General features: G+C 35.2%; 1 protein-coding gene across 1 annotated transcript in view; it reads left to right on the forward strand.

The window, feature by feature from the left end:
• Nucleotides 1-24,334, forward strand: part of SLC12A2 (solute carrier family 12 member 2) — a 93,907-nt gene that overhangs the window by 60,631 nt on the left and 8,942 nt on the right. Inside the window, exons 13-23 of the mRNA XM_037138207.2 lie at nucleotides 986-1,087; nucleotides 2,568-2,723; nucleotides 4,217-4,316; nucleotides 8,526-8,637; nucleotides 10,227-10,367; nucleotides 13,661-13,767; nucleotides 15,906-15,985; nucleotides 17,431-17,556; nucleotides 20,452-20,499; nucleotides 21,909-22,031; nucleotides 23,460-23,571. Coding sequence (XP_036994102.2) covers nucleotides 986-1,087; nucleotides 2,568-2,723; nucleotides 4,217-4,316; nucleotides 8,526-8,637; nucleotides 10,227-10,367; nucleotides 13,661-13,767; nucleotides 15,906-15,985; nucleotides 17,431-17,556; nucleotides 20,452-20,499; nucleotides 21,909-22,031; nucleotides 23,460-23,571 — 1,207 coding nt within the window. The remainder of the gene's footprint in view (nucleotides 1-985; nucleotides 1,088-2,567; nucleotides 2,724-4,216; nucleotides 4,317-8,525; nucleotides 8,638-10,226; nucleotides 10,368-13,660; nucleotides 13,768-15,905; nucleotides 15,986-17,430; nucleotides 17,557-20,451; nucleotides 20,500-21,908; nucleotides 22,032-23,459; nucleotides 23,572-24,334) is intronic.

A 24,334-nucleotide genomic window follows, 5' to 3' on the forward strand; every position in this document is an offset into this window, starting at 1 on the left:
ATATGTGGTTGTATCTCAAAGGCCCTTTACTTGGGAACCTGGCCTGCAACCCAGGCATGTGCCCTGAGTGGGAATCGAACCTGGCACCCTTTGGTTGGCAGGCTGGCTCTCAATCCACTAATCCACACCACTCAGGGCCATATTTTCTAAAATTATTATCGCTAAAGTTCCCATTAGGGCTGGAAAGAACTCTTGGGTTCTTGTTCCTAAAGCCGATACAGTAACAGCATAAAGAGGAGGATTTCAGAGTCTCCTCTGAAAGTAGAGTCTCTGCCGATCTGCTCTTTGGCACTTTGCCTCTGATCACTGTGAGCCGATGGGTCTTAACACTGGTATTAAAGGTCTGATTCATTAAATTGTGGAAACTGACTATCATGTAGTGCTAGGTATGTGTTTGGTAGAGCTGCTTTTAGAGAACAAGTGGGAAATATTTAGTAAAGTTTCTCACAATCCAGCGGTGCTCTTTAGGAGTGTGTACCCTACAGAAACTTGGATGTGTGCCCATACACAGGAATATTCTTAGTGTTATTAATTATAATAGTAAAAAATGGAAGCCACCTGAATACTTATCAATGGAAGAATGCAACTGCAGAATAATATTCAGCAATGAAAAAAGAATGAACTTGGTTTCATATAAGGATGAACTTCAAATAAATGTAAAATCACATTGCAGAATGATACATATACCCAAAACAATACCACATAATGCTAATTGACCATATGTATGTATGTGAAAAAATTATAGCATTAGAAAAAGCATATACCAACTTTGGGAAAGTGATGTGTACAGGGGGGTTTAACTATTCATAAGGTTTGATTTCTTAAAAGTAAAGTACATGAAGTATATATGGCAAGATGTTTTTAAATCTGGACAGTTGATATAGGAGTAGCATTATGCTATTATTGAAAGGTTTGAATAATTTGGAATTTTGAAAAGTTAAAATTGTCCTACTACATCAGTAAATATGCCTTGTTTCTTTTGCAGCTGAACTGAATGTTATTGCTCCAATTATCTCTAACTTCTTCCTTGCGTCCTACGCACTGATCAATTTTTCAGTATTTCATGCATCACTTGCAAAATCTCCAGGTGATTTTTTACTTTTAAAAAGTTTTCAAAATATGGTAATATCTTTGATTTTAGAGGAAGTAAATTATTTGAGTGCATTTTTAAAATGGTATCTGTGGGATTCACTCATTAATGCTCAGTGTGTGTTCGTAGTGGAGTCAGACTAAGTGAGTCTTCAGAGATCCCTTCATCATGAAGTTTACTGGTAATATTCATTGTTTTGTTTTGTTTTCCATCATTTAAGATAGCATTACTCCCAAATTCTGACCAGCACTATGAAGTAATTATTTTGCTTTTTTTTGGGGGGGGGTGAGTTGGTTTTATTGCTTATTTAGCTGCTTTCTCTTTCATTTGTAAGAATGTTATGACCCAGTTAACCTGTCTAGAAATATTTCCACACAATGAGTTCTATGGAGTTCTAATATAGAGGGAGGGCTTTATCAACAGAAAATACCTTTGTTATGGAATTTTTGTTAAAACCATGACACTAGTTGGGCATCAGGGAAGGAAATGAAGGAACAAAAGCACTGTTCCATACAGGTATCTAAAAATCTCTCAGAACAGGAAAGAATAAAGTGTGGAAACTTACAAAACAAATACCTTAGTTTCAGGCTTTCTTAATTCTTTTTCAAATCTAAGAATATAAATTTAAGAGGTGGATATGGCTTTAAAAGGGCAACACAAGAGATCTTTGTGTTGGACTCATTTAATTTGACTGTATTAGTACCAATATCTTAGTTGTGTTATTATAGTATTGTTTTATAAGACATTATAATTGGGGGAAACAAGGTAAAAAGTACCTGGAATCTCTACTATTTCTTAAAATTTTGTGTGAATTTGTAATTATCTCAAAATTAAAAGTTTAATTTTTAAAGTATTGTAAATTTTATTGAAATGATTTAAAAATAATATGTTTGCCTGTGGAACCACCTATGAATGGACATTTTAAAGCACTGTCTTCAACATTTTTTAGAGTGAAGCTTAATTCATAAACACTTCACCAAATAAGAGGATGTTTCTATAATTAATTGTTTTAGCAAATGGATGAATTTTTAACAATTCTTAAGAACATTTTGTTTAAACTGTTAGTGTATTAATTAGAATATGGGCATATCTCATACTAAAAATCAGGAAAGAAAGCCACACTATACTGTTAAGGACTCAATTTCAACTTTTGAAAAACCTTCTCTGGTTTTTAGCATTCACTGGGGTAGGTTGATATACACTTCTTGCTAACGCCTTTATTGGATACAGAACTAGTAAGATAGAGCAATGTGGAAATAAATAGATGTACCCTTTTGATGGCCATCAAGAATTGTGAAATTTAATTGTGATTAGTAATGGTCTATGACTTTACTGTTTCATATAGCCTTACACTTAATATTTAAAGCCCTTCTCTGTATAGCACCCAAAAAGAAAGTTATTTTGTACATGAATATGTACAATTGTCAAAGCAGGTGAGGTATGGCTTTTATTTATGTATTTTATTTGTTATTGTTAGGATGGCGTCCTGCATTCAAATACTACAATATGTGGATATCACTCATTGGAGCAATTCTCTGTTGCATAGTGATGTTTGTCATTAATTGGTGGGCGGCACTGCTGACCTATGTGATAGTCCTTGGGCTATATATTTATGTTACCTACAAAAAACCAGGTCAGTAACCTTCTCTATTTAGTATTTCAACCTAGAAACACCTAGAAGTTCTCTGTTAGTTTACATATCTAAGCATTATGTTTTATATATTTATTTGCTTTTTAAGATTTTATTTATTTATAGAGAGAGGGGAAGGGAAGGAAAAAGAGAGAGAAACATCAGTGTGTGGTTGCCTCTCATGTGCCCTCTGTTGGGGATGTGGCCCCCAACCCAGGCATGTGCCCTAACTGGGAATTGAACCAGTGACCTTTTGGTTTGTCGGCTTGCACTTAATCCACTGAGCTATTCCATTCCAGCCAGGGCTCATCTTTTATATATTTAAAATGTACTTAGTATAAAACTTCAAATATTTTATTTCCAAATACATGTAGTTTCAATAAAACAATTACATTTTATCTATGGAATTACATTTTTACCCATATGTTAAATTTAATCCTATTTGTAGAAAAATAATTTATATTGTTGACATTCTGTTGCACTCAATAGGCTTTAAGATTATTCTCTGAAAGGATTCGATTTGTAATACTGCAGTAGCTGTTAGCGTAATAAAGGCATGTATATGTATTACCTACCATGTCTTAGTACCTACTGTACTATGTACAGCGGAATTCACAAAATACCAGAAGACGTAGTGTCTTCCCACTAGCTTACTGTATGGTGGGGAAAATTGGACAAACATGCTTAACTGGGAAATCGTCAAAGATTACCTAGAATGTATCTTATTGATAACTGTTGGTATATTGGCACCTAAGAATGCTAAGATATATTAGGATGGGTCCACTATTCACTATGGTAACCTATAACACAGAAGAAAGATCCAGTACTGGTTTGAAAAGTTTTGTCCCAGTAGAATAGATTAGGGAGAGATTACAAGAGTAGTTGCAGTGTAGTCCATTAAAACAGTGAGGAAACATTGTGTAATTCTAATACTATGAGATGAGGTTTTGGATTAGAGTGGTGGCTTTACAAATGAAATGGACAAAGAAGGTATTATTTTAACCATCTTAGAAGCAATCATTTCTATAATGTGCCTATTACATCTCTAAAGTAACAAATGCCTAAAATCAACATTTGTGTCCAGGGTGTTTATTCAATAAGGGGAAAAATTTGCCAATTCAAATAACTTAAAACTGTAAAGTACTATAAATAGGACATCTTAGTATTTGGAGAGCTGCCTCTTTCCCTTTTAACCTTTGGCTATATAAACACTAATTTAAAAATGTTTTCTTTATTTACGAAGTACTCCTAAATTGCATGCATAGCATGTCTGCAGCCCTGTCATCTCAGTCTTTTCCAAATTGTACTTTTTCTTTAAATGCAGTTACAGTTCATATTAGCATTGTCTTAATGTTGTCCTGTGAACTTGAACTATTAAAAGTCCCAACTATAATAGTTTATTTTAGCAATTGGCTTTGTAGATGTGTTGAGCACTGTTTCCTTCTCTTTGTGTCTCAAACTGGTTATTGATGAGCTGCAACACCGTCTTCCCACAGATGTGAACTGGGGGTCCTCCACGCAAGCCCTGACCTACCTGACCGCACTGCAGCATTCCATTCGTCTCTCTGGAGTGGAAGACCATGTGAAAAACTTCCGGTGAGTGATAGGTAACACAGAAGCATTTTGTCTTAGTGGCAGTCAGTTATTTACTTGTTCATATGCTGACATTCCACAAAAAGTCCTTTAAAAGCATAGAATATTATTTTTTGTTTTGGTTGGACTTATGCATTTCATTTAAGAACAGGTTGAGGTTCTTAGTTATCAAATTTTACGAATAGATAAATTTTCTTCTACCTTACAAAAATGTGAGCGTTTCAGAGATCTCATCCAGAGACTTTTAAATGGTAGGTATCATCAAGCAAACAGTGTTTTCCCTCCTGTGGCCACTGAAGTCATGTAATTACTATATAACTACTAAGTGTGATTAGTAGTTATAAAAATCCTACATAAGGATTTTTGACATGCTTTATTTTGTAATTTATTGTTATGTCATTCACTGACATATATCCTTAGAAATTATAGATTATACTTAATTAAAAGTATACTTGTCATTTTTGAAAAACAGATCATTAGATGGTCATTCTCATGCTGTTCACTTAAGGCCTGGCTGTGAACAGGTGATTCTGTGTAGTTATGAGAATCACCTCTTACTGGCTTCTGTGCGGTAAATACAGAAATATGTTCCATGTTTGTGAGTAAAACAAAAGGGAAAATGTGTTTTAAAGAACCTTAGGAACAGATGAGCACCAGAAAAGACTTGCTCTACCAAACTTCTCCAAGTAAGAAAAGTTTGGTGTATTCTTTTTGTTACTTGTTTTGATCCACTTGTTCTCTTTTTTCTCAAATGAAAACTCCCCAGAGACCACAGATCTGCACAGATCAGTAGAGAGAAACCGGGGGCGGGGGGGATTAAAAAAGGAATGAGAGCCCTGGTGGGAAAACTTAATTTCATTGCATTGTGGATAGTTGATACCAAGTATGGTAGAAAATAAAAATCATTTCTTAACAGAAAAATGATTTTTTTCTGTGGCTGTATCCCAAAACTGAGAGCATATGTATCCAACAATCAAAGTTAATTTGCTATTGAACTTGTTGCTTTGGTTTATTATGAGAGGAACATTTTTTAAAAAAATTTTATTCTAGTAAGGCTTTTAAGATTTTCATCAGAATTACACATTAACATAGTTCGAAGAAGAAATCAGGTTTGTCACTGACACCAGTGTTCTCCCCACTTCTCGTGCTCCTGTTTCTCTCATGCCACAGGTGACTACTTTCAACACGTACTTAGTGCTTACTTCATGTTTCTAAACGTGCTTGTCTTGCTGCACTTTCTGATTTTTAATTCTAGTCTTTATCTCCTGATACCTTTCATCCCCATGCACTGAACCACACACTCTCACCCTTTTAACTTATCCTCCCAGAATATTTTAATGACATTATTTTGATTAGATCATGGCTGGTATTTTTTTATAACTTTTAAAGATGATTCAGAGCTAAGTCATGTGTCAAATTATGACTCCTTTTTCTTTCCTGTATGGCTTTGCTTTCTCTAAAGTCAGTAATTTTTTTTCTCATTTAATTTTTTATCACTATCACAGCCTTCATTAAACTTGCTGAAAGATTTTGTTTCCTTCACTTTGTTGTTTCTATGTCCTTGAAGCGTCTTTCTCACTGTTTCCTGTTTCTTTAATTTGGGTTCTTAGATTTAGCCTTTTCTTAAGTATCTGTGATCCTTGGCCAGGGAAGTTCTACATTGGTGGGTAGGGCTTGTTAGTGAAGTCCTTAATGTAGATTGATGTGGCCTTGATGGTTCCTTTGAGAAATTTACCATATTTTGCTGTGTATAATGCACTTGCGTGTATAATGTGTACCCACATTTTTGCCCCAAACTTTCAGGAAAAAAATCTTTCATTTTAATTTTTAAATTTAAATTGTATTTATTTATATTTAGAAACAAAACTGATTGTATTCCAGGGTATTATTTTGCATAGGTGTATGTCATTATTGCTTTCTAGAGTTAAGCATAAATAAAAGGATTAAAAACATTCATATAGATACAGAATTAGTACTACCCATGTATAATGCTCATACTTATTTTTCCCTCAAAATTTTGGGCAAAAAATTGCACATTATACACAGCAAAATAGGGTTAGTCATCTTAAAGGCTTTCTTTTTTTTATCTCATTAGATTTTCCAGAAAAGAATCTTTTAATCTGCTTGTTGCTAAACTCCTGGCTACCAGCGTTCTGAGAGCAAAGTGGAAAAGGGGCTCTGCATACTCCTAACTTCCATATTTACAGTAGATGTGTCTGCCCTCAACTCTTGCTAGTGCAGACCAGTGGCCCTCTCCAACAAACAAGTCCTGGCCTGATAGGGTTGGAAAGGGACAAGGGACAGTTGCCCAGCAGAGTGACAGAAATAATTTGGCTTTGTCTAGTTGCTTCTTATGAAAACCTTAAGGCAGTTCTTATTTTACTTTCTTTAACACGTTGCCCTCACCACTTCCAGATGCATCTGCTGCCTCTAACTCCTCCTCGGTGTTTGAGTTCTATTTTAGGTGTGAAATCAGGTAGCTTTACAGATTTCTCTTGTGCTCATTTAGGATTTAGCCTTTTTCTTGATTGCAAAATCTTGTATTGCTCTTCCATCTGTTTTCCAACTTTTAATATTTTAATATTATTATATCCTATTATATTCTTTACATTTTTGTGGTTTTGTGGCTTAAAAGATCCCATTATATCATGGAAATTTTTGAGGAAGGAGTTAAAATGAATGCAGATGTTCATACTCTGTCATTGTTACTCAAAGTCATCCCGAGTATATTTTGCACCATACCTTTTTTGGTATGATAAAACTATACCAAATTATGTAGCCTTTGTGCTATGTTTACTATTTAGTAAAGATAGGGAGTACTAATTAATTTCCCATAGTAATAGGCTATATTGAGTATAGGTTAAAATACTGTAACAAAAAGCTGAAAAGAGACAGTGGCTGAATAACAGACATTGTTGTTATTCAAGAGATAGATGGATGTTCGTTCATGGCATATTGGTTACACCTGGTCCATTCCGCATTCCTTGTATCTTCTCAGTCTGCCATTCCCTGGGAGGTGTTTTTATCCATGTGGTCAATGTCATTACCACATCCACAGGAAGGGAAAGGAAAATTTGGAGGATGGCCAGTTTCCTTATTAAAGGACATGACCTGGAAATAGGAATATCATGTGGGCTGTAAATCAGTTATAGGGCTATTTTTAGCTGCTAGGAAGACTAGGAAATGCAGTCTGTAGGTGGGAAGCCAACACCGTAACCAGCCAAAGCCCAGAGGGGACAGTGAGCTGTATTCGCAGTCTGGGCCGTGTGGGATGACGCACGTTCCACTGCCCCAAAGCGTTTATCCCAGACAGAGTGGGTTTTTCAGATAGCTTGCTAAAATTACAGATGTTAGTATACTTCTCAGTCTTTACGTAGGTTTTCGTGCTTATTTTATAAGTAACTACCCTAACAGTTAATTTGGTGAGTAAGGCAGAATTTTTAGTCTATTTGCTTCTTGTTGTTTTAATTATGTAAATTCTTATTTTAAAGAAGTTTTGCTTATCTTTTTGAACTTATAAAATAGATACCTGAATATTTTTTCATTGAAGATTGATTTCCATTTGTAGTCAGGGAAAATAAATATGAAAGTCATGCCACTGTCTTGTGATTGCAAAGACATTTTAATTCAATTTTGGCTCTACCCAGAATTAATTAGATTTAAAACTTTTAGTTCAAATAGAAGCCTTAGAAGGCTTTTCTGAACCATAGGTGGTTTTACTCATAACAGCCATAAAAATTAAGCTGGATTAGAGAGGGCTACTATCACACAGTAGCAGTAATTAGGAAGTGATCAAGCTAAGGACAGTGACCTGCTCTTGTAGGGCCATGCTGTCAGGAAGTTTTGTGAAAAACCTGTGAAAGAACTGGAGTATTTATTACCTTTAGAAGATGAAAAGCTATTACATATTTTTAAACCAGTATGGTCCTTTCTGTAACACCTACCAGATCTCAATGTATAATATTTTCTATTACTTTTGAAGAACATTTGGCATGATGTTTGTTCCCAAAAGTTTGTTCTGCATTTCTCATATATCAGAAGACCCTGGTTAAAAGTCATCTTTTATGAGAATCCCGTGGCCTGTGGCTTGAGGACAATTCCACAACTGAGATTCTAGCTTAATAAATGTTCTTAGAGAAACAACTTAAAATCATGTCCATGTTACCAAAAACCTAAACTCTAATGTTGTTTTTCTATTTAATCTTAAATTAGGCCACAGTGTCTTGTTATGACAGGTGCTCCAAACTCACGCCCAGCTTTACTTCATCTTGTTCATGATTTCACAAAAAATGTTGGTTTGATGATCTGTGGTCATGTGCATATGGTAAGTGTTTGTTTTGTTTTCTATATTAAACATTTTTCACTCTGTGTATATAATTTATATTATGTGGGGCTTTCTAGATCTGAAATAATTTGGGAAGGTAAATGAATCTGTTGAGCTTTTTAAAAGGTAGTTATTTTTGTCAAAATATTTTTGCTGTTCCACTGTCTTAAAACCTTATTTCTAAAAAGATACTGGAATTTGGAACCTTAATTGTTTTTCTTATTTATTCTTAGTAGATTTTAGCAAACTACATTGCCCTTATGGCATGGTTTGGCTAAGCAAAGCAGCTTATTGAAGACTAAGGAGCCTAAATGAAATTCAGTATGTCTTTTTTCTTACTGATTGCTCAAAAAGTCCTGGGAACACTAGGAATGTTTACTTCCCAGAAAAAGAAAAAGGAGGTTGAAGGAGGTAGACAAATCATGGTAAATACCTAGTATTCAGTATATAAAAAGAGTAGAACAAATGTTGAATTTTCAAGTTGAAACACCTTTTAAATTATCCATTAATTTTTGTTTTAGCCACAAGTAAAAAGAAATACTAAAATAGTGGTAAATGTTCATACAAAAGTAGTTTTCTGGGGGGTTTTTTTGCATCTTGTATATTGAAAGCAATCACTAGATGATGGATTGCCTGTTCTACATAAGACATGGGGGTGTTTATTGTCAGATTAGCCTTTTCCAAAAGCTTTATTGTTCATCTTGTTGGGGCGCTACAAATGTGTGTCGTATGCCGCGTCTCAGTCCCTGCTAGAGCCGCTCTTCCACTTAAAAAGCAGCAAAGTCAAAGCCATGTCTTGTGTGTCTGTGTGCACGTGTGTGCAGTGCTGGAGGGAAACACTGATCCTGCTGGGGACCTGTCGAGTTTTCTAGTTTGTCTCCAAGTTCATCAGTTCACGCTGGAATCTTGAGCACAAGAAATTAAAAATGGGGCATTTTTTCTGCTAGGAAAGATACATTTTTCCTTTACTTATTCATGTGTAATTAGGGTATACTCTTAAACTTATTTTTAGATTTTTTTTGCTTTATACATTTGTGTATAATACATTTTATGAGTTGCTTACAAGGATCAAATGGAATTGCAAGTTAAAACTTGTTTCTTTTATCCTGTCTTTCATCGTAGAACAGAAGTTTGAAGAAAAAGCATTTATATTGTATAGCTCATTTTGATTTCAGTGATATTTCAAGGTTACTGAATATTAATAACTCAGACATTTGGGGCAAACAGTAAACAGCTGGGGAAGTTTCTGCAGAAAAAACAGGCGGCTGTTATTCTCTACATGATCTCTTTTCCAGACTTAATTTCTAATTGCATTTATTTAATATCAAAAACTTCTTGTCCTTCAGTCTGTTTTTCTTCCTTTTCCTTCTACAGGCACCCCCTGTGTGCCTTAACTGTTACCAACTGCATCTTTTCATAGTATTGGAAAGAGTTCACTGTCATGAAAATGAACTGCTGTTAGTGTATACTTCTTTTCTGACCCCTCATGTTTAGGCTCCTTGTTTAAGCCCGTGTAACAGCAAGATTTTTGTAATTGTGGAAGAGGTTGCCTTTGAATTAAAGATATTATTAATATTTTTACCTTTCAGGGGCCTCGAAGACAAGCCATGAAAGAGATGTCCATTGATCAAGCTAAATATCAGCGATGGCTTATTAAAAACAAAATGAAAGCTTTCTATGCTCCAGTACATGCAGATGACTTGAGAGAAGGAGCACAGTACTTGATGCAGGTGAATTTCTAATGCCTTTCAAGTGACATTTTAGTTTTTTGTAAGCTTTCAAAAACTTATCTAGGTTTCATTCTTCATATTAATGATAAATCTTCAAATGGTAAATCTTTTAAATTATTAAAGTAAGCTACTAAGATGTGTATAATTTGAGAGTTAAAGGGACTACAGAAACTGCTCTTGGCTGACAAACCTATTATCGTAGCTTATTTCTTTAACATCATCAGTTTTGTTTGGTATTGGTAGGAGCGTTAAGTAGTGACAGCCCTTATTTACTTTTTTTTAAAAAAATCTAGTTCTTTATTGTATTTCTCACTATGTATTAACTAGTACTAAAACTTAGACTTCTATTTCAGTGCTATAGATGGCATGGTAGCCAGATTCTGGGATTTGGAATCAGTCGTAGGTTAAATGAAGCACTGCCACTTTCTTAAATATAGATTGTGGATACAGCCGGTTAACAAACTTCTCTGAAACTCCGTTTCCTCAGTCCTAGAGGTTGTGGGGGAAAAAATGGCTTGATACAGTGTTTGCCAACAGATTTTTATAGGAACCTCTTTCTTCAAAATAAGCTCTCTCACTGTGTTAATTGTGGTTCTGCTTCGTTAAAGCAGAAGAGGGAGGCTCAGAGTACTGTCATTTGAGCCCTTTCGGTTTTGAGTTTCTCAAAACTTGACAAACACAGGGTTAATAATAGCCTAGGCAATCCTCAGAAATAACAAGGAGTAAGAGTGGCATTGCTTTGGCAGGTACAGAGCTTTATCATCATACGACTGTAGTGATTAAGAAGTGGTATTGAAGTAGCAATGTAACAAACAAAAGAAATAGAGCCACCTATTTAAGAAATTTAATATTTGACAGTGGTGGTATTGAAAGATGAGCTGGGACAATCAATTATCCATATGAAAAAATAATATAACAGAGCCCTGGCTGGTGTAGCTCAATGGATTGAGCGCGGGCTGAGAACCAAAGGGTCGCCAGTTCGATTCCCGGTTGGGGCACATGTCTGTATTGCAGGCCTGGTCCCCAGTGGGAGGCCACGTGAAAGGCAACTACACACCGATGTTTCTCCCCCACTCTTTCTCTTTTCCCCTCTCTCTAAAAATAAATAAATAAAATATTAAAAAAATATATAGCAGATTCTTACAAAGACTTTTGTGACAGGCAATTTTTAAAAACTTTTAGAAGAAAACATAGGGAATTTTTTTAATGAGACACAAAAATGAACTATGAAAAAGAGAACACTTCTTTTTTAGGTAAAATTTAATGCTTTTGTGTTTGTAAAGAAAACATGAAAATGAAAAAGGAAGCCACACACCTAAAGATTACAACATGTTACCAGCAAAAGAATATGGCTCAGAATAAAGAAATAACTACAATATAAATTAATAAGAGAAAAAGGGCAGCAAAGGATATAATGAGGAAACCTAAAGGACAGAAGTAAAAATTAAAACTGCAATACAGTTTTATTCCGTGCCCATCAGATTGACCAAAATTAAGTCTGCCCGCACTAAGTCTGAAGAGTTGTGGGGCGCAGTTGGAAGCCTTTGAAGTGTGTGGTGCAGGGGACAGTCACTGTGGACAGGGACCTGGCGCTGTTCTGCAAATCTGAAAGTGTGTAGATATCCTGGGACAGTCCATTTGTAAGTGCATACCATAAAGAAAATCTGATGAGTGAAAAAGTGCATTTCAAAGTTTACACCAACATTATTTGTGATAGTGAAAAAAAACAAATGAAAGAAACTTCAACAACCATCAGTTGCAAAGTTGAAAATTGTGGTATAATAATGCAGAGTGGAATTCTGTATAATGGCAAAAGGCCGTGTACACACACACACACACACACACAAACAGGAATAAACTTCAAAAAGTGTTAAGGAAAAACTGCAAGTTAAGAAAAGAACACGAACAATTTCAAGATTGAAATATGTAAATTTGTGATTTACATATGTAAATTTAAAACATATACATCTGTTTGGGTGTCTGACCTTTTGGCATTTCTGTGCCCCACTGGATAAGGAAGAGTCGTCTTGGGCCACACATTAAGTACATTTCAACACACAATCACACAAAAAAATCTTATAATGTTTTATGTAAATTTACAATTTTGTGTTGGGCCATGTTCATAGCCATCCTGAGCTGCATGCAGCTTGTGGACCACAGGTTGGACACCCCTGGAAATAATGGAACACATAGTAACAATACAAAGAGGGCATGAAAAAAGATACATGCGGTCCTTGATGAGTGTTTGTGATGTTTATTTTCTTAAGGTAGGTGGCGGGTATATGATTATTTGTTACTTTATTCACTTTGTGAAATATTTACAGATTTCAAGTAGATTTTGACTCCTAATCATAACGTTGGTTCTAGTGGGTAAAACATTGCTTACTTTTGTACAATTTATAGGTACATTTTAATAACTACTTTAGATTTAGTAAATCTTATGAAGGAAAATACTCCCTCAGAGCAGTGGTTCTTGAACTTCATTATGCATAAGAATCACCTTGTAGACGTGTTAAAGTAGAGACTGCCAGGCCCAACTTTTGAGATGATTTCAGGGGACATGGGGTTATGGCCCGAATATTAGCATTTCTAATAAATTTCCACATGATGCTTTTATTGCTGGTCCAGTCCAGGCACAATACATTGATATTTCCACTTACAGGAGATATTTGGGTAAGGAAATTAATAATTGAGACTGAAGGAGATTCAATGTTACCAGGGTCTGGAGGCAGGTGAGAATGAGTAATTATTACTTAATGGTTACAGAATTGCTGATGAGACGGTTTTTGAAATAGGTAGTGGGATGGGTTGTATAACATTATGGATGTAATTAATGCCAATGAATTATACATTTAAAAATGCTTAAGATGGCAAACCATTTCATTTATTTTTTTACCACAAAAAAAAAAACTAAAATGTGTACACAACGCTGGGAATAGAATTTTAAAAATTTTTAAATCTTACAAAAGATATGGTTCATTGGATTTAGGGGCATTTTTAGAGGAAGCAGGAGAGAGAGAGAGACAACGGTATCACCTTTGTTGTTCCACTTATTTTATGCATTCATATATTGTTTCTTGTATGTGCCTTAACTGGGGATCGAACCTGCAACCTTGGTGTATTGGGATGATGCTCTAGCCAACTGAGCTAGCTGTCCAGAGCCTGCATTTGGACCTTTGCTTCTAGGTTTTAGTGGCTGTTATCAAAATACATAACTCAGAATACTACCGTATTATGGGTTTTTTATCAAAGATTCAGTTTATCTTTAGAGTTGTATTTTTCCTATATTTTAGGCTGCTGGTCTTGGGCGTATGAAACCAAACACACTTGTTCTTGGATTTAAGAAAGATTGGTTGCAAGCAGATATGAGGGACGTGGATATGTATATAAACCTATTCCAGTAAGTATACTCTTAAATCAGTAACTTGGCTCAGAAATGTTAATTTTGTAAGCTTGCACTGATTTTTGAAGCCTATTTTTTATATAGTCTTTTCTAGTAGAAGCATGAGAATTAAAAGAATCACACACAGTTATCTGGGGTTTGAATTGATAATCTATTAACAAAAAAACCTGTCAGTTCTGTCTCTTTATACACATGAGCATTTGCATACATGCACACACAGGCACACTCACATACCCGGGCTTAGTAAGCGTTCTCACATCCCTTCCGCTCAGCGCAGGCCCTGAATGCTGTCAGACCCGCCCCCTCTAAGTTATGTCGCTATAGTAATAGCGGATGCTAAGGACGGCATTTTACCACTGATATGACCCTCAGAGCTTAGGTTCATTCACGTCTCAGGCTAATTTTTCAGTTAATCATTTGGCTCATCTATTAGGTTATTCACATTTCTTTCTTTTTAATGTACTTTTATGTTTTGCTTATCCATCCCTTGAGGTGTAAGCCCTTGGTTTACTACTCATTTTCAGTGCTATTTCCAATGATCTTTAGCAGAAGCCTTAGTTTTCATTTATATCACTTTAACTTCCCTCTTACCAGTTTTCTAGTGTATTCTTTTTCTAATTTTGTTGCTTTGTCTTTCTGATTTTACTCAGTCCATGTTATTATTTATCTCCTCACTGGAACTCCTCTTGTGTCTGTGAATAAAGCATGTGGCTATTTGCCTGTGTCACATATGGTAGTTTAGTCCTCATAGAAGCTGCCTTAAAACAATTTGAGGAAATAGCCAGATCTCCTACTTTTACTTTTTAAAAAAAGTTAAAACTTTTACTTTCAGTAAAATTAAAGCTTTGCTGGTTTGTCATATGTTGTGAGTACTCTGGCTTTGGATTTATTACTTTTTTGTAAACAAGGATTCATCCTGCATTGAGCCTGTTGCCATTCAGTGGAAAAACCTGAAGCTTTGCAATTTGAAGTTCTCTTAGTACACAGGGGGCAACATGAGGCCCGCAGGCCGAATCCCACCCTCCACCTTGTTTCTACCTGGCGGCAGCACCGAGCTCCTTGCCCCTAGTTAAGGAGCAGTTACACTTGTACAGTCCTAAAATTACATTCGGCCCTTTGAAGGCAACCTTGAGGCTGATATAGCCCCCCAGTGAAAACGATTTTTACACCCCTGACTTAGTACATTTGAGGAGAAGTTGTGTTTACGTGATTTGTAGTCTTAACAAAGGTTCCAGGGTCGGGGGAGAGATGTACTTGAAGAACAATAAAATTTTAAAAGTGGAAAAAAAATAAAGGCAGTTTTACAGTAAAAAAAAAAAAAGTTCCAGAATTTGTCTGGTTTTAGAGTTGTGTATTAGGGTTTAATGTGTATTATTGTACGTATGGGATGCTCCCATTTGTGTTTTTAAAAAAATTAAAAGGACATATGAATACATGTCTACAAGTTCATGTAAATCTTAGAACTACTTTTTAAACTAGTTTCATAAAAGTTTTTAAATTACTTAAAATGCCCTTTCCTTGCCCAGGCCTGGATTAAGCACCAGCCTGCAAACTGCAGGGTCACTGGTTTGATACCTGGGTTGCAGACCAGGTGCCCTGTTGGTAGTGTGAGAGAGGCAACCAATCAGTACTTCTCTTATACACAGATGTTTCTCCCCTCTCTCCAAAAATAAATAAAATCTTTTTAAAAATACCCTTTTTCCTTTCAGAAGTGATCCCTTCATACTGTACAGTCTGTTCATTCTCGGTAAAATCAGTCTTTTTTGTCTTCATGTATTTCTCTTGATTAGGACTATAAGTTTAAATTCGATATGAGATTCCTGAAAGTTGTTTTTCCATAATTTTAGCTTGTTTCCAATAGGAGAAAAATAGTTACTGCTTTAAAACAGCTGCTGTAGGTAGACTGTCAGTACCGTAAAGATCTACACATAAATACTTTTTAAAGGTATTGTAGGAAAGGGGAAAAGAAATGGTGTAGAATTTGAAGCTAACATGGCTCTCACCATAATTTTTAAAGCATATTAAAGAATCAGACATTTAAAACTGAAAGTAATTTCAGAGATCATCAATTATTGCCTTTATTTTATAGAGGAGGGGATGAGTTTTTATGATTCTTTTTCTTTTTTCTATTCTAGTGACGCCTTTGACATACAGTATGGAGTAGTGGTTATTCGCCTAAAAGAAGGTCTGGATATATCTCATCTTCAAGGACAAGGTAAATCTTTTTTGAAATAAGTTTTTTATTTTAAAAATATAAATTACTTAGTTAGAAAATTATGCAGATTGGGTTGGCCAAAAAGTCCATATGGTTTTCTCCGTTAAAAAAAAAGACATTTTAATTTTCACCAATAACTTTACTGATTTGGATATTTGAGTATGTAGGCTAGCTTCTGCATGGTGTATAACATTGATTGTTTTCAATTAATGTCTGTTTGATCACCGCCAACTTCAATCTGTCTACCTGACCGTGGAGCATCTTTCAGCAATAAACTTCACAAACCACTTTTGACATGATCAGTCAGTCACAGCACCTTCTCAATACACTGCCCCAATTTTTTGCATTTCAGTTGCATTTTTACCTTTCTTGAAATAATAAAGCATAATATTATTTATAGTGTTCCCTTGCATAATTATTTATAGTGTTCCCTTTCACTCAAAAAAATCATAGTTTGGCTAATAAATCACATAGTTTTATAATTTGCTGAGATTTTGAATGTGAGTGGAATTCAAAAATATTTTCATGTGCATATAATCATTATGAATATTCTTTTGAAATCCTTGTTATTCATCATTAGGATTTGAAGACAGGGATTGGTTTGGCACAGGGATTAAGAGCATAGGCTTTAGAGTCAAATCTGCTTTAAAAACTCTAGCTCTTTTTCTGAGTAGTTTTGTAGTCTGAGCACTTGTACTGACGTCCAAGACTCAGTGTCCTCATTGGTTGCGACTGTCACATGGGGTTTGTTGTGAAGACTGAAAAGGAGATGCGGCCTGTGAAGCTTCCAGCACACTGCTGGCACTGAGCTCACAGTTTCTGTTGCTGATTCTCTCAGTGCACACAAGTCACTGATGGGGATTGTGGATAGATGGTCAGTTTCCTATTATGTTAATCTTCATGAAAAATGTTTTTATGGTGGAAGTTAAACTCTTTCTTAAAACACAGAAAATAAAAAAAGTACCCCGAATGAAGAATGGTACTTTCACCATGAGTTTAGGGAAGGACTACATACATCCCCTAGATTTGGCTCTGCAGTTATGCGTATTTTTTCAGCGTTGTCTGCCATCTTTCGTGTATAAGAACATTTGTCACGCTTTACATTTTTCACATGTGAATGACTTCGAGAGAAGAGTTGGCCCACATTTCATACATCAGTCTTTTGTCTACCAGATTCCTGTGTTCCATGAATCTCACTAATTACTGACTCCCCAGCACCAAATTAAAATGCCTGGCATTTAACTGTGGCTCAAGAAATTAAAGTGAACAGTCATTTCAGAGCAGGTGATCACATTTGTTTACATCAGAAATTACTTATTATAAACTTACTTCGTAATGAACTTTGCTTGAAATTGTCATTTAATTGATATTATACTATGATACTTTCTTTACTGGTTAAAATAAGATTTAGATAATATTTTAATTAAATGTTTTCATATCTACAGAAGAATTATTGTCATCACAAGAGAAATCTCCTGTTGTTAAGGATGTGGTACTAAGTATGGAATATAGTAAGAAATCAGAGTTAGACACTTCTAAGCCATCTGTTGAAAAAAACATTACACATAAAGGTAATTTCTATTCAAACAAGAAGTTTTATTAGTGGTAATATTTTAATTTGGGGAGAAATGGTTTTTATTATGTAAAATAGCTAATAAAATAACCTGTTGTCAAATTTGTACTTTGCATTTCTAATTTTTCAGGTAAAATTTATGGCTTTCAAGAATATCTACAAAATAATTAATTTTTAAGGTATTAAAGTAGATCACAGAACAGAAACTATGCCGATTAATTACCTACTAACATGCTCTTGTATGTTTTTTATTTATACTTGCTTTAGAGAGAACATTTTTCTTTGAAGCATAAGTTAAATCTGAATTTGGAAAGAATGCATGTTAACATTGAAAGGCATGAAGTGTATATAATTAATTTCCTGGGGTTTTGTTTTTTGTAAATCAAGGTATTTAAATACCAGGGGTTTTGTTCATATGCTGAGATATTTGGAATATTTTTACATCTGCTGCGTCTGAAGTTGTTTAGGGAAGACAGTGTAATAAAAAATCAAGAGCAATGTTATTTCTCAATTTACTGTCTCTGAAGAAACAAGCTGTTTGTACTTGGTTGCTGAACTGTTCAGCCATAATTACAAGCATAATACTCCTGGAAACTTACGTGATTTAAGCCACAAACAGATTTCCAGATTTCACAAGACTTTCAGATAATTTCGTCCACAAATCTATATGTCATGTTTATGAAAAGAGGGATGACTTCCAAATCTTACTCTCCACCCTCACTCTCTTACCTCTGTTTGGGCTAGTATCTCCATCTGTTCTATTCCCAATTGACATGCAACAAGCAAAAATTCGTACTAAAAATCATTAAACCATATCATATTTTTGATTCCTGTGAGCTAATTACCATTCTTTTTCTGAAATTGATAACACTGGACAGTTCCTGCCTCTGAAAACCGATCTCTTCTAGATTAATAAGTATTGATGTTGTTTTTAATTTCTTTCCCCATTTATTGTGTTTGCTTAGAGTAATGGTAGTTGAGAGCTTAGTTGAGATCCATTTTGCTTTTCAGTTCGTTCATTGCTGGCTTGAGTATAGTGTATTTGTTTCATCTCAAAATTCTGTAAAAACTGATCATGACAACACTGTTCTTATGTTCCTGCATTTATGTTTAGTTTATACATTCTTTCATTTCCTCTTTTATCTTTTTCTCTTGCCTAAAACAAATCCTTTACAAAATTCGTTAGGAATTAATATATAAAACTATGATGGGGGAGGGGAAGAAATAATATTTATTAGGCATCTACTTTGTGCCTCCTACAATTTAGTGGATGTTCTCTATACACTAGCTCATTAATGTGTCACGGTCTTATGAAATCATTTTTATAAAGTAGGAAACTGGTTCAGTACATTTCTATTTCTCTCTTTATTGTAAAAATGTAAACACTTTCAACTTAGTTTAAATCAGTGTCAATTTTTTCACATTTCTGAGCTCTTTGAAATGAATGTCCATAGTATAAATTTTTTTATCTTCGAAGTCAGATAATATCAAATATCTACAGGAATAATAATATTTAATACTAGAAAATTAAGTGTAGTAATTGAAATGTTTCTTGTTCCATAATAGGCATAAGAAATTAGCATTCAAAAATAGCATTAATATTTTTTGTGTTTTTCTATTTTACCAGTTATGTTCAAAATAAGCATAGAAATGATAGGAAAGATTATACAATTTTAAAGTCTTCATAATTATAAACATTCTGGTATAGCTCTCATAGTCATAGATATTTGGCATGTCTGTCTGGAGTACTGAGGCATATAGTATGCAAGGGAAACAAAAAGAGCACCCTTTGAGTACTCATTTTGTGTTAAGCACGGAGCTAAGTGCAGTAATGTTTGCAGTGTAACAACCTGAAGAGGTGGGTATTTTTTTTACAGCCGAGGAAAGTGAGGAGTTAAGTCACAGAGCCAGAAGAGGGGTTAGTGGTAATATTGGAATGCTGGGAGTCTGGCTCAGGAGCCCACTGCGGTGTCCCCTTCCCTGTCCAGGTTGCAAGTTTTATGTGCCTTACACAAATAATGCAAGCTTATATTAAGAAAAAATGAGATTAGGAAAACTGTTATTAACTCCAGGAAAACATTTATAGATATTAGAAATTTGAATATAAATAGACCAATTTATGCATACATACTTACACAATATCATATATTTGAAAACTATCACTCTTGTATAACCTTGTATTTTAAAGATTTTACTTGTAAAGAAGGAAGGGAGGGGGAAAAAGGAAGAGAAACATTGATGTGATAGGGAAACATCAATCGGTTGCCTCTTGTATGTGCCCTGATGGGGGGCCGAACCTGCAACCCAGAAATGCGCCCTGATTGAGAATCAAATTAGACAATACCAAACTGAGCCACACTGGTCAGAGCTAACCTGGCACTTTGTATAAAGTGAGAGACTCAATTGTCTGATCAAATTTCTCACCATTTCCAGTGGTGATTGATTCTTACAAATACCAGATATCCATTAAGTGTCTCCAGAATTACTTTGCAGGCATTTGCCTCGTGATGCAGTGGTGCATTTAGAGTTTAGTAAAAAATGGGCACTGAAGATATTACGTAATGTCATAGTTCTACTCAATTAGCCATAGTTCATCATCTTGTCAACTGATTTCAAATATAAAGGGTCCAAAATTCTGCTAAAGTCTTGGTCAGTTACACAAAAATATAATTCAGGGGTGAGTGTTAATCAGTAGCTCCACTGGAGATGTCTAAAATATGTTTGCTTTTTGAAATCCTGAACACTCAGTGTAGAAAAGATCATCCATCCTGATTATTTTTCAGATTCTTTCTTTATACTGTTTTGTTTATAAATGTGCTTTATTTACATTTTTATTATTTAATTAATATCAAGGCAATTAACTTATATTTTGTGTTTTTTAAACATAATCTAGATGAGGAAGAGGATGGCAAGACTCCAACTCAACCACTGTTGAAAAAAGGCAGGCATTTTTCATCATTTTATTTTAATCCTTTTCTCATGCTGTTAACTGTTTAACTCCAGCCTTATGATTTTCTTTTTTTACCTTAGTTTTTATTTTCATGGTGAGGTGATGTTACAGTTATTCATTAAATGCAGATTAGAAAAATTATCATTAGTCCAATTAAGGAGTTAAATCATCCCAGGAAAAGGTGACATATCGAATTCTTTTAAATCATCATAGCACCTCTGAAACATTCAAATCCAGGAAATCAGTAATAATTTTTTAATTTAAACTGCATGGTTTAGATGATAAGTGGAGACACTGAAATAGGTTTACGCAGTGTCACTGCATTCTTTACCATCAGTGGTAACCAGCCAAGTCCTTAATTTTGATACTAATATATTTTTCATTTCAAAAATTACACTATTTCTCACAGTCCTGCTGCGTTTGGGAGATACAGTCATGTCAGCGTACATGAACTTTATGAGAAGGAGATAGAGGTGAGAGTTACGGAGCAGTGTGGTTTGGTAGCCATATGTCATCATGCAAACTCATTCGTCATGTTTGCGTACATTGTGGCAGCATGAAAAGTGAATGATGGACATACTGCAAAAGTGATCAGATTTCCTCCTATGGATGTCTCCTTTTAAAATTTTGGTCTAGGAGTTTCATAACAGTCATTTGCTTGCTCACAGAGCCAGTGTTGATTTTTTTTAATTTCCTGGGAATATAAATGGGAACTCCCTTGATATATTGTTCTTTCACCATATGTTCCATATATTGTAACATATGGTGCCCTTCCAGGGAGTTCCCACCATCTTTCCGTGGTTCAAAGAAAGATGTGGTTATATGGCTTTAGAATTGGGCGTCACATACGAAGGGGACAAATGCTGGGTAAAAGTGGGAGTTTTTCCTCAGACTGAGAGGTTTCACTGGGATAATTGTCAGATTGTATTGGTATGTCTTCCACTTCCTTCTGTGTTTCATATTACAGATAACGACATTTTATTTAAAGATTGTTTTTGAGCTTTAAATTATTGAGAAACCACATTACAAAAGAAATATATTCATGAAATAGTAATGAACTTAATTTGTCACGTTAGCCTAAAACAGCTTTTGAAAAATCAAAATCCAGCAGTCAGTTATAATTTTCTTGATTGGTATTTATGATTCTCTTTCATTCAGAATGCTTCAAAATTCTAGAAATTAGTATAACTTGGATGAGCTTAGCTATTGTAAAGATGTATTTATCTGTAACCATCTTAAAAGTATGTTTAAATATAAACAACTGAAGGCTTATGATGGATGCCATATACAACTGTCTGCATTATTAACATTTGTGTAAAAGTTAGGATACTATAGGAATTCAGTGAAAGGGACTTTAATATTTGCTCTTTTACACCTTATTTTTCTGCTTAATCCTTCAGAATCCAAAGGCCCTGCTGTACCTTTAAATGTAGCTGACCAAAAGCTTCTTGAAGCTAGTACTCAGTTTCAGAAAAAGCAAGGAAAGAATACTATTGATGTCTGGTGGCTTTTTGATGATGGAGGTAAGGTTGTTAGTATATTTTTATCAGTTTTAAATTTATTGAAGTTGTGGGATTAGTACTAAGAATTGGCATGTACTCCTCACTGTAGACCCCATTCCCGTTTTGCCAACATTCCTAAAAGCAACGGGATTAATTTCAGAATCAGGTGTTGCACATGTTGTCCTGTCTCTTCATTGTCCTTCAGTTTGAGAGGTGCTAAGTCCTTCCTTGAGCTTCCTTCAGCTTCATGACCTTAACATTAAAAAAAAAAATGACAGACCAAACATTTTGTACAATTATCACTTAATTTGGAGTGCTTTTTGATATTTCATCATTAGTTTCAAGTGAGTATTGTTGGTAGAAATATCACAAATGGTGCTGTGTCCTTTTGTCTGTATCTCGTCAGGTGGCACTTCATGCTGCTTTGTCTCATCACTGGTGGAGTTAGCTTTGCCTGTTAAGTAAGGTGATTTCCACCATGTTTATACACTGAAGAGTTCACTGTCTTTCCCTTTTATAATTACAGGTATTTGGGGGACGAGGAGTTACTCTGTAACTATGTAACTGTACCATTGTTACTGCAACTTATACCACCATCTTTAGCATCCGTTGACACTTATACTTGAATGTATTGTTGTGTTGTGTTTGTGGTGGCCAAATGATGAGTTTTCAACACTATTATTTCTTCCTTATTTATCAGTTAGCATTTTACTGTAAAGAAGAACAAACTTTTTATTTCTGTCTGTGAACTGATAGGTTCCTGTTTTATTGAGTGGGATATGATTCGTCATTCTCATTATTTTGATATTCTAATTGTCCCTAATTTCCTGTTTAGTGTGACTTCTGTGTCCTAGTCACTCTTTATTTTCCAGTACAGTAAGGTGTTCCAGGCTGTTCTGTACTTTTCTTACACCAGCCATGGACTCACCCTTTATTCAAGGAGCCCCGATTCTTTTAGTGGAGAGTGGGACTGAGAGTCAGAGGACAGGGCATTGGGCATGCTTGTTGGTAGCAGTAGTCACTGCCCCCAGGCCCTCACAGTGGACAGATCTGAGCAGTATACACGTGTGTGTCTGGATGTGTGCGTATAGACTGCAAACCAGTTCTAGTCTGACACTGCAGGGTTCAGTCCAGCTTCTTTTTCATTTCAGTAAGAAATGACATTCCCATTAGCTTCAATGAATATTCTCATCTCCCCAGTCTTCCTGCATGTGACCAATCTCCCAGCTCAACCAGGCTCCCTCCCCACACCACAGAGCTCCTCCCGTGGGCCCTGACTCTGTTGGCCCCCCTCCTGGTCCAGCCTGTCTATGGCTCTATCACTGAATCAGGGAAGGACAGAAAGAAAAATTTTGTTTTCTACTGAGTTGTTGTAAACATATTCTTAGAGAACTAATTGAATGAAAAGTTTTTCATTAAGTAGTTTCTTGTTATATTTTTATGATTCAGGTTTGACCTTACTGATACCTTACCTTCTGACTACCAAGAAAAAGTGGAAAGACTGTAAGATCAGAGTATTCATTGGTGGAAAAATAAACAGAATAGACCATGACCGAAGAGCGTAAGTCTACTTTAAATTGAAGAGCATTTAACTAGCACTACTTTTTTATTACTGTATAGATTTCATAGGATAAATGTTAGGCAATCCATAAAATGTCAGTCATGTTGCTTTGTTCTACACTGAAGCTGACAATTTTCAAATAAAACCTCATTCTTTTTAATTCAGTCTTTATTTTTAAACTGTAGGTACTTAGTTTTCTTGATATGTAATATTTTTAATATACTGATATTTTAGAAAGTCTTTATTAATACTTATGTTATTAAAGTATTAAGCAGCTTTTTTTTCACATCAGGGGAAAATTGCACAAAACTTACACGTGCATACATAGGATACATTTTGTAGACTCTAGATGTCAGAAACGCAGGTGCGGTTGTCCCCCGCCCCTCGTTTGTCTGTGCTGCCGTCACCAGTGTGGTTCTGGCCTCAGTGCTTCTCTGAGTGCCTTGTGTGGTGTCTCTGGACCTTTTCAGCATATATTTTGCACATTGCTCCCAATTTCATGTTTGGAAAGCAGAACTTTGATCATATAATTCTTCTGCACAAAATACTTGGTAACGTTTTCTCTGTTACATACCTTAGAAAGTCTACACTAAATGTGACAATCAAGGTCTTTTGTAATCTGTCCTCCTCTTCCCCCAAGATGTGCCTTATACTTCAGTTTGCATTTCTGCACCTGCCCTAAACATGCATATGATTTCAGGCTTTTATTCCTTTGCCTGCTCTTCTCTACTATAAACAGAGCTTTACTTCTCTATTAAAAGAC

The sequence above is a fragment of the Artibeus jamaicensis genome, unplaced genomic scaffold, assembly GCF_021234435.1.
Source record: "Artibeus jamaicensis isolate MK-2021 breed Jamaican fruit bat unplaced genomic scaffold, CSHL_Jam_final contig_402, whole genome shotgun sequence".
Classification (NCBI taxonomy): Eukaryota; Metazoa; Chordata; class Mammalia; order Chiroptera; family Phyllostomidae; genus Artibeus; species Artibeus jamaicensis.